This window comes from Lactuca saligna, chromosome 7 (assembly GCF_052625555.1).
Source record: "Lactuca saligna cultivar CGN05327 chromosome 7, ASM5262555v1, whole genome shotgun sequence".
In the NCBI taxonomy this organism is placed as follows: domain Eukaryota; kingdom Viridiplantae; phylum Streptophyta; class Magnoliopsida; order Asterales; family Asteraceae; genus Lactuca; species Lactuca saligna.
In genome coordinates this window covers 19105441-19117327 of record NC_136423.1, presented here as the reverse complement: position 1 = coordinate 19117327, position 11887 = coordinate 19105441, and the positions used below count along the sequence as shown (strand labels likewise).

Here is an 11887-nt window from a genome sequence, read left to right as displayed (position 1 = left end):
AGTCACGAGGGACCATTTAAACTAATATACAAAGGATAGTTGGGCTACAGTGATAATTACCCTTTATGGATCTATCCTACTCCCACATAACTAGACAGTTTCTAAATTTACCACAATTCTAACATAACATCTTATGCAACCACTATATACATATTTTAAATCCATAAAATGATTCACACCAAATTTACAGTAAGTCATTCACACTCTTGATTAAGTCAAAGCTTAACTTTCTTTTTCTCTCCTAAAAATGTATTTCAAATAGTCCAACATCGCCCCTAAATTTAACACCCCCACTTCAAACCTATGACAATGGGCTTAGTTCTTGGACAACATATGATGTGATGAACTGACTAAAGTAACAATTCTATAAAAGATGAAAATGATGTCAAAGCAAATCGAAACAGAAAGAAAGAAAATTCTTGCAGCGATTGAAAAGAAGAATATGTGGATAATTTATATAAAAAATGAAATCCATGAGGGTAAATGGTAGATTAGAACCTTCAAACATAAGACGAACATAAAGAGTCAGTTTTTTTTGGAATGTTGTGGATGATATGAATGGTGTGAAAGTATGAGTTGATATCATCTTCTAGTCACCCTTCCACCATCAGTGCTCAACGCTTTTCCCATCCCCTAGTCCTAATCTTCCATCGCTCAACCCACACATTCCATTGCCACTACTCCCCCTTTATCGATTTCTTTGATTTTAAGTTTTGGTTTTTGGGGTTCTCAAATTAAATCCCTCTCCATCTTCTTCAAGTTTCATATCCATAATTGCAGATTACATGCAATCACACATAATACTTATATGCTTTAGAGTGGTTTGATCCGATGTTAACATGTACTTATTAGGAAAAAAATGTATTTATGTTGTTTGATTTTGATGCAAATTTTAATAAATCATTGAACATTGATTACAGTGTAAGTTTAAAACACATAAATATGGGGGTTTTGGAAAAAAGAAAAACTTGGTAGGAATAATGATGTTTTGAAAGTGTTTAATTTTATATATTTACATTAGAGATATAACATATTTATAATTTAAGCCTTATAATATTTATATCTCTTAGATATAATTTTAAATTTCGTACCCTTATTGTATATTATGTATGAAATAATTTATTTAAAAATATAATTAAAATTTAGGTACTATTTTTAAACTATTTTGTGAGTAAATATGTCTCATCAACAACTTCAAAATGCACATTTAAATATTATGATAAATTTAATAAAAAAAAAAACCATAAAATGAAAAAAAAAAATTAAAATAACGAACAATAATAACTTTCATCAGAGTAGATTCTTGAAAGAAAATTCAAAACACCTCCTATATTTACAACTTTTTCTTCAAAATGCACATATTTCTAAAAAAACTCACATGCGCCTTAAAAGAGCAAGTTGGTAATGAAAAAAAGTTATATTAAGTAGAAAATGAGTTCATGGATCGAAGATTTGGCCAGAGTTAATGAAATTAATCAAAGAAAGACTAGAGGAATTCATGGGAGGAGATGATTTGTTGCTCGAAAACATATCCAGAGTCCAGATGTAGATCTCTTTTTGTGTATATTTTCTCATCTGTCAATTGTTTTTCGAAGAGAAGAAAGGCGAAGTTGAATGTCCATGAGCAGTGGGAACTTTTCCTGTTACTTCTCCGAAGAACCAGAGGGCATGAACACATGTGAGAAAAAAGCAAACACAATGACCATTCTTGTAATATGCTTAATTCTGTACTTATAAAATATATCTTTAAAGGTCGACTTTAAATTTTATGTTTTTTTTTTAACACGAAAAGTAATTTCAAAATACGATTTTAATAATGTACTACTTGAGTAAGAAAGTGATTAATCTATAGTTATAAAAGGATAATTTATTTATTTTTCAAAAATCAGATAATTGACATTTACCAATATGTAATACCATTTAGCATACAATATTTTATAGTAATTTTTTTTAAATGGATAGGTTAATAATTAAAAGTTAGTATCACAAAATTATTCATGTAGGGTTAGAACTCGAGATCTCTAGATCTCTAATCTAAAAGGCAAATCCTACAAATGGATTAGTCCCCCGATGTCCAATATTTTATAATAATATTAAGCACATAAGTTTTCTTTTTCTAAGAAGGGAGGGATATTAGCATCCTATTTTATCAAATCAATACAAATACTAATAAATTAATATCTGAAATTTTATATTGGTTTTGTCAAATAAAAATCTTCAATAACCACATAATCAATTTCAAAATATAATTTCCAATTTTCAGATTTTAAATCAAATCCAGTTATTATGAAACAAACGTGTTAATATCATCGTCTATATTTACGTAATATAACATATAACATAGATAATATATAAGTAATAACAATAAAACATAAATATTACAAACTTCCGGTGAAAAGGCAAAACGGGAGTTACATACTACTAGAGAAGCAGTTTACCGGCCACTGGCTATATCTCAACCATCCGCCGCCGCTACCACGGTGTTGTACCCGACGACGGCATAACGTATAATATATGTATATCTTAACAGTAAGCCACACACTTCTTGCAGTCCATGGTGCACCCACCTCCACCGCCACCTCCGCCGTACCCCTTACCGGATCGGCTGTAGGCAGTGAAGCATTTCGCCGGACATGTCAGCTTCTTCTTGTAACACGGTCCCTTGTCTTTACACACCACAGTGGGACTAACTACCCCATTTTTAGAGTGACCACCTTTCGGACCTCCATAACCCGAACCGTACCCGCCACCCACACCATTTCCGGGCCAGTTGTTTCCCATTCCGGGTATGTTGAATCCGGGTCCTGTACCGGGTCCGAAGAACCCGCCGCTACTGTCATCCCGACCACCTTTCTTGTTGTTGGAGTTGTGCTTGTGGGACTGTGGGTCGGGGCGGGTTGCAATAGTGATAGTGAAAAGGAAGAAGATGAAGAGGAAAGGAATGATGAAGTTTTTCATGGTGAAAGTGGATTTCAAGCAAATGGGTGTTGGGGGATATTTATGGTGGGTGGGTGGGGTTGTGTGTGGGTATGGGGGTAGGAAACGAGCATTTAGGAGGATGTAGGGTTGCATGAGACTATGAGAGGTAGGTTGAACTTTGAAGGTATAAATGTGAGTAAAAAGTACTTATACATATCCTTATTAAAAACATGAAAGAAAATCGTTGAGCGGCTTTAATGTGTTACTGTGATAGATAGTGTATCAAAATAAACCGCGCTTAAAATTTATAAGCTTTTAGTAAAGTTGGGTTATAAACTTATAACAGTTTTTGCTAATGGTTGTTATATTTCAATTTCATCTTAAGATTTTAAGAGCAAGAAATATCCCGATCATATTAAAATTTATCGGAATCAAGATTTATACAATAATTTTACGATTTTGATTAGGATCTTAAGATCTATTCAGGATTTGATCCCACATCTTTAGTTTTTATATGGGAAAATGATTTTTGAGAGTAATTAACTTTTGCGTTTGTACTCATTTGGTCCATTTTTTTTGTATTCAATATACCATCGAACTTGTTGTTTGCGTTCACCAAAACCCTTTTGATCGGCTTTTGATCTGTGATAGCCGGTCAAAGGGTTATGGTAAACATAAACAACAGGTTCGATGGTATATTAAGTACAAAAAAAGGGAAAGGAACCAAATGAGAATAAATGCAACAGTTGGTTACCCTTCTGATTCATTTTCCTTTTACTCATTTACAGCAAATCCTACGTCATCCCCTACTGATATTAATGACTTTATGAGATTCATTCTTGCTTCTCTTCAAAACATAACCCACGAAAGAACATTATTCATACATGTACAACTTTGTAATACACTTGAATATTTATTAGGGAAATCTTGACTAAGCAGACGCATTTCATGACTACATTTACATTTCCAATCAAATGATTTATCGTATCATGGATTCTAAACAAGTCTACAAACGAGTGGAATCACAAGTGCTGTGATTTTGAATTTACTTAGCTTTAAGATCGAATTCATGGGATAAGATACAACATCAATATGTACAATATCATGCTGCTTTTGTAGATACATCACCATAATATACCTTGAGATAAACATTTATGTTGATAAATATACCTCTCATACACAGTCATATCCTTTTGCAGAGAGGTGTTGACAGCTAACCACAATAAGCATAACGTAGACCATGTTTTAACAAGGTTACCCCTTTGAAACGCTCTGCATATACGTTATAGCCAAAGAAGGTTGCAATCTTTGATAATTTTGCAACTTTAATTTCATTTAAATTTTCGGGGAAAATGACTCAGGAGAGTAACCAACTGTTGAGTTCGTTCTCATTTGGTCACTTTTTTTTTTTTTTTTTTTTTTTGTACTCAATATACCATCGAACTTGTTCTCTGTGTTCACCATAACCCTTTGACCGGCTATCACATGTCAAAAGGGTTATGGTGAACGCAAACAACAAGTTCAATGGTATATTGAATACAAAAAAAAGGAAAGGGACCAAATGTGTACAAACGCAAAAGTTAATTACGCTCAAGAGTCATTTTCCCTTTTTATATTATAGTTGAACTATAAAAAATCGTCATTCAACTTGGAACTAACCATTACAGGCCACCGAAAGTATCATATTACATCAACATTTAATCTATTTATCTTGAATTAGACAAAAAAATCATGACACTTATGTTAGTCTCTTTTATGATCTTATGTCTTTAGTTATACACGAATCTGAACTTTGCCTTTGGTCGAAGAGCGCGGATCGCCCCACCCCACTAGTGTCGAGCTCCCTCTCGTAGAAGACATGTAGCGAATCTGACCTTTGCCACTTCCGGAAAAAGCTCGTTAGAAAAGTGCTTCCAACATCTGCAATCCATCGCATACTGAAGATAGGCTCATTCTTCCCCGAAAAATAGGGAGCTCCATGAGCATAAAACTCACATAAAGTGATCTCCAAATCAACCCGAATAGTCTGAAACCACTCATCCATCATCGCCACCAACTCATTCTTGATTGAAACGAACATACGAGGCAAATCCTCAAAAATAACCCTCAAAATCGCTACATTGATCAAGTCACGCAACTCAGCATCACCGGATCTAGAACTAGATTCAAAACTACATCCCTGACAAGTCATCACCATTCTGAAAATACAATGGAAAGGTTAAACATGCTCATAGTGTCAACTCACACTATGCCCCATTATCAACCCCTTAGAATCCTTAGGATTACACATGATTCAAGTACAAATCATGTGCTTTCGGTACAAGCTCATACTACCTTCCATACATATCTGTACCCACCCTAGGAATCATGTTAAAATTCCCAAGTTGCTTCCCTATGGCCACTATCAGGAACCCTACCATAAAAGTGTACTCAACTACTCATATACTAATATTTCATAGGCATTCCAAGGATTTCCCCTTCTTTACTCGTGTGCCAAAAAGGTCTATCTAAAGTAGAAAAATTGCCACATGACTACAATTCATACATAACCAAAGATAAGATAGACATTCAAATCAATGTCTCTATCACAAGGCCTTAATCAGACAAGAACAAGCAATAAGGCTGGACAAAAAATTCTAAGAGTATCTAGTAGTAATCATATAAAACTCTAAAGAATTCACTCGACGATCCATCAATATTAGCGTAAACCCTAACAAGCAGATAATAGACACATAATGTAACAATGTAACTTTTCAAACAAAATTTTCATTTTAAAATGATATAATTCTCGTAGCACATTTCACAAAAATCTCATAGATTTAATTTACAAAACACGACTCCATAATTGTTTGATTAGTACTCCAGGATCCTCAACACATAACTCCTGCTCTGGTGTGTACAATCACGCTGGTGCCTTCCCGCGATCCTGAGAAAAACCACGGTAAGCATGAAGCTTAGTGAGTTCCCTAAACCACATACAACACATTAGCCACTCGACGCTATAATTCTGTAAGACCCTCCGGTCAATGTGTCTCAGTGGGACCCTCCACTCCCACAACTTTGATGGACCCTCTAGTCCTAACTCTGTGGACCCTCCGGTCCTAACTCTGTAAACTCTGAGTAATGCACAACATAAATCACAAATAAATAATGCAGGATATCATGATACGCAGATAAGCACATAAGACATCTCTATCACACAAATTACCACTCATGGTAAAATATAGTGAAAAGACTCACCTCGGATGATGAACAACTCCTATAAACACTGTTACTACGCACCGACCTCTAATCTCTGAGCCAAAATCACAATTAACCCAATTAGGAACTAAGGCCAGGCTCTCACTCATTAGGTCTAAAGGAACACCACTAACCAGCTCATTATTAGCCTAAAACCCATTGGGCCCACCAAGGCCTAATAAATAGGCTCACCCGAGGCCCATTCTCAAACTAGATGGCAAGCCCAGCCCCAAGGGCTATATATATATATATATATATATATATATATATATATATATATATATATATATATATATATATATATATCTTCCTATGGTCCAATACTCTATTGCAACAAGCCCAACACTTCAAGGCCCAAAATGAGACTTAGCCCAAAAGTCCACAGTAAGGTTACGCGGGGTGTACTGGCTCTTACGCTGGGCGTACACTTAGTTTTGCTTTAGTCCATTCCCTTGGTCTTAACCCGTTAAAACCTCAGCTCATTTCTTAGATCTGGACTCCCTAATATCTCTTACTCCATAAAGTCAAAGATTTTAAGCTTTTGTATGGCTAATTTGGTCACAAATGCTCAAAACACTCATCCTCTTTTCTCATAAAGCTCATATCTCATGCATGACTCGATTCTAACGTCCAAGATTGGATTTGTATGACATTACTCGACTAATTACACTCAAAGGGTATTGATCAAGGTCTCTAGAGCTGAATTACTCATAAAGTCTCCACCTGGACTTCTCATTCCTTCTTCTCCAATCACACAAAATCACTTAAGGCTCTCAAATGCACTCACAAGCTTCATGAATGAAGGGTTAGGGTTTTAGAGGGTTTATTGACTGAGGATGGTAGGGACACATCCAAAGTTAGGGTTTCCACTATGTGCCTAGTACGCCCATCATACCCTTTGGTACGCCCAGCGTACTAGGTGGCTCTGCTTAAAAATCATGCACATAAGTACACATATGTACGCCCATCGTACTCAACTGCCACCTCTCTCAAATAAGGGACTTATCCTACCACAACTTCAAACTTACAACGCTTCCTCGATGCAACCTCGATTCCCATGAACCTCATACCTACGGAAAGGTGACGAGATGCCCTACGCTTGTAGCAATACATCGTAACCCTGATACGTCCTCATGTCCGGTTTGCAGCCCACGAAACCTAGTCACGGCCGATCCAAAACAAGATGTTATAGTTTTCCCCCATTTGAATTAGATTTTGCCCTCGATATCGCTCCTTATCAACATATATATCGAACCCAAACATGAGAAGCACCATAGGAAAGTCCCAACATACTACAACAATCTCATCCTAACGCACCTGAACCCAATAGGGACTCCCGATCTCAAAGATGGACAAACCCAATTTCCGTTGAAATACTTAATCTGACTCTCCAGAATTTGAAACTCTAGTGGTCTTTCTCCCCGCCAGACCTCCCTCGCAGAACATCAACCTGATAATCGCCTATCGACTAACAGACTCTAAGAACACATTCTCAATTCTGATGCTCTAATCGATCCCGATCGCATTCTCAAAAGGGACGGAAGGTCGTAATCCCCTAAGGACCCTCTGCCTGAATAGCTAACAGAACTCATCAGAAGTAAAGAACCCCAAACTCAACACAAGAAAATATTATGCTCGCTTGGAAGTATCCTTTGATATCTATAGACACGAGCCCCAGCTTCCTCTCAGTTATCCCCTTCAGCACTGAGCATCAGGCCAGCTCCCAACCCAAAAGATGATTCTCAAAAGGTTACTCGTTGCAAGCCAGAAAAACATTTCATCGAATTCCTTCTCATGATAACTATCTCGGATCTTCGTGACACATAAGTCACAAGGTTCGCTTTACCCCAAGCGAATGCTACAGCTGTTGGGTTTTGAGCAATCTAACACTTCCTAAGTGTGCATGCAACCCTAATAAACCTTGGATCTATGTTTGTCTAAATACATGCAAAATAATAATTTTCCAAGGTTTATAACCTATCTAACATGACATGGGGAACATTTCAACATAAAAGAGTTAGAAGAGATTACATACCTTTTGGTGAGTTTGGTTCTAAGGAGTTTGAGGGCCAAGCACCAATAGTGTGAATGCCTCAAATGGAATCACAAACACCACAAACTCTTGGAAAAATTTGAGAGAGTATACACCTTGTATAAAATCGGCCACACACATGGACACACACACTAGTTCACTAGTTTTCTCTTAGGCTTCATTTCATGCTCCATAAGCATGCTTATATAGTATGCATGGTTAGGGTGAAACCCTAATAACCCATGTCTTTTCCTTTTCCAAGGATCCATGGGTTAAAAGCTCCATGGATCATCCATGGACTTCCACATAAGCCTAGCCCATTAACAAATGAGTATTAGCCCACACTATATAAAACAAATAGCCCATAATTTAATTAGTCTTCCTTTTAATCTCTAAATTAATTCATAATTAATTTAAGACTAAAACTAATTAAATAACGTAACTTCATATTAATATATTATAACTCATAATATATTAATAAACATATGTGTATAACTCTCATAAAATTATCCATAATAGTTTGGATGAGATGCAACCCAAATGGACCATGCCGGTCGGGTCAAGTATATACCAAATAAGTTATGGACTTAGACACCTTATCCAACAGACTCCCACTTGGATAAGTCTAATAACTGTATTTGCTTATAACTTCAGGAACCAACCAGCAATCGTAGCTCTCGAAAACTCCCTCGAACAATGAAGACTCTGTCGAACTATGAAGCGCCATTTTAGATAAGTGATCACACAATCCTCTGTTCTCATGATATCAGCCGGACAAACACATGGAACTATGTCTTGCTTATTGTCTAGCAGTTGTTTCTCGATTTTCCGATTTGTTTGACGAAGAACTTCACTGAACACATCGGTTTAGTTCTGACCAGGCCTGGTACATGGGTCAACACAAAATCATCGAGGGGCCCAGATATCACTTCTATTTCTAGAAGGAACAGATAAACTTCGACTGATATGCTTGTTCTACTACTTATTGAATTGTACACAAAGGCACGTTTTATAACATCAAGTTACTGATGTGTTTACGTGCAATCAATGCACAACCAATTTATAGGTAACAACTCATATCTCTAGGTTTAAAGATTTATATGATGTTATCGTCTCACGATCACTCGAGATAAATTCCATGAAGTGATACAAGTGAGCGTGGGTTTATACCAATACTCATAACTTATGAGTACTCATGAATGTTGCAACAACCATTGCCATGTCTAAACACCTTTAAGGCATCTACAAACCCAATTCATGACAATCTTGATTCATACCTACTTCCGACGTATGATCGATTATGGAGGTTTGAATAAATTAATTATTCTGGAAGTCAAAACATGCAAAACTGAAACAATAGTAAATAATTGGCAATGATAGTAACACTTTACTCATAAATAAATCACAAATTTTATTCATCATCAAACGTCGATTACATTTTACAAGTTTCAGGAAAACTATCTAATCTGTAAAACTAATATCGTCCCTCAGCCCGATGCGTCTCGCATGCTGAAAATGCTTAACCCTCGTCAGTCCCTTCGTAAGGGGATCTGCAAGATTCTCATCTGACAATATCCTCCTTGTCACAAGGAGTCCTTCTTCAATCTTGTGTCTTATGAAGTGATATTTTCTGTCAATGTGTCGGGATCTGCCATGATCTCTTGGTTCCTTGGCTAAGGTAACCGCACTATTGTTGTCACATAAAATCTCTATAGGTTCCTTAATAGCTGGTACAACTCCAAGGTCTCCGATGAAGTTCTTTAGCCATATCGCCTCCTTTGCTGCTTCACTCGCTGCTATATACTCTGATTCACAAGTCGAATCAGCCACCGTCTCCTGCTTGGAACTCTTCCAAGAAATTGCCCCTCCATTTAAGGTAAAGATCCAGCCCGACTGAGAGCGGAAATTATCCCTATCAGTCTGAAAACCAGCATCACTATACCCTAATACTTTCAAGTCATCACAGCCACCAAGGGTAAGGATCCAATCCTTAGTCCTCCGTAGGTACTTGAGAATATTCTTTACCGCGGTCCAATGAGCCTTGCCAGGGTTCCCCTGATACCTGCTGACCATGCTCAAAGCAAATGCCACATCAGGACGGGTACAAGTCATAACATACATGATCGAGCCAACTGTGGAAGCATATGGTAATTGGCTCATCTCAGCTATCTCTGCCTCTGTACTTGGACTCTGAGTCTTACTCAGTTTGGTATTGCTTTGGATCGGTAAATCTCCTTTCTTGGAATTCTCCATGTTGAACCTTTTCAACACCTTATCCAAGTAGATACTTTGACTAAGTCCAATTAGTCTTCTACTCCTTTCTCTTAATATCCTTATCCCTAGGATATAGGTAGCCTCCCCTAGGTCCTTCATAGTAAAGCACTTCCCAAGCCAGGACTTAATCTCCTGCAAGGTTGGGATGTCATTTCCTATGAGTAGTATGTCATCCACATACAGTACCAAGAAGCTAACTATACTCCCACTAGCTCTGACATACACGCAAGACTCATCTTCGCTTATCAAGAAGCCAAACTCTTTTACCTTCTCATCAAAACAAAGATTCCAGCTAGGAGATGCTTGTTTTAATCCATAAATGGATTTCTCAAGCTTGCATACTCTATTAGGGTACTCTGCACTGACAAAACCCTCTGGCTGATTCATGTACACATCCTCAGCTAACTTTCCATTAAGGAAAGCGGTTTTGACATCCATTTGCCATATTTCATAATCATGAAATGCTGCAATGGCTAACATAACCCTAATAGACTTAATCTTTGCTACCGGCGAGAAGGTTTCATCATAATCAACACCTTGAGTTTGAGTAAAACCCTTCGCAACCAGTCGAGCCTTATAAGTATGCACTTTTCCTTCCATGTCTGTCTTCTTCTTGAAGATCCATTTGCACCCGACTGTTTTACGGCCTGGTACATTGTCAACCAAGTTCCAAACTTGATTGTCATACATGGACTGTATCTTGTTGTCCATAGCCTCCTTCCATTTAGCAGACTCCGGGCCTGCCATGGCTTCCTTAACATTGCTAGGTTCATCCAAATTTACCAGTGTATTATCACTAATAAACGTATCACCTTCCGTAGTAATATGAAAGCCATAATAAAACGAAGGTGTGTTCCTAACCTGTGTGGAACGCCTCGGAGGTACAGACTCGTCAGCTGGATCAACAGGAGTTTCCTCCTCAGGTTGATTGCTAGTGTCTGAGGTTCCTTCACCAATTGATTCTTGAATTTCTTCAAGATCAATCTGCCTCCCACTGTCTCCTTGGCTTATAAATTCTTTCTCGCGAAAGATCCCTCTTCGTGCTACAAAGACCACATTCTCACAGGGTCTGTAGAACAGGTAACCGAAGGATTTCTGTGGGTAGCCGATGAAAATACACCTTTCACTTCGGGGTTCAAGCTTATCATGAGTTTCACGCCTCACGAAAGCTTCGCAACCCCAAATTTTGATGTGGTCCAGATTGGGAACCTTCCCAGTCCACATCTCATGAGGTGTTTTGGTAACCTTCTTTGTAGGGACTAGATTAAGGATATGGGCGGCAATCTCTAAGGCATACCCCCAAAAAGAGATTGGTAACGAAACTCAACTCATCATAGAGCGAACCATGTCCAAAAAAGTTCGATTACGCCTCTCAGCTACACCATTCAGCTGTGGTGTCCTGGGAGGAGTCAATTGTGAGAC

The 11887-nt window shown here is 37.6% G+C and overlaps 1 protein-coding gene across 1 annotated transcript; it reads right to left on the bottom strand.

Annotated features, from left to right (window-relative positions):
• Nucleotides 1–2298: 2298 nt before the first annotated feature.
• On the bottom strand, nt 2299–2990 carry LOC145005393 (glycine-rich protein). Its single transcript, XM_078964472.1, has one exon. The coding sequence runs from the start codon at nt 2956–2958 to the stop codon at nt 2524–2526; it is 435 nt and encodes a 144-aa protein (XP_078820598.1). The 5' UTR covers nt 2959–2990; the 3' UTR covers nt 2299–2523.
• Nucleotides 2991–11887: the final 8897 nt, after the last annotated feature.

Coding starts and splice junctions, on each gene's coding strand:
- LOC145005393 (XM_078964472.1), bottom strand. CDS start 2,958: ATGAAAAACTTCATCATTCCTTTCCTCTTCATCTTCTTCCTTTTCACT.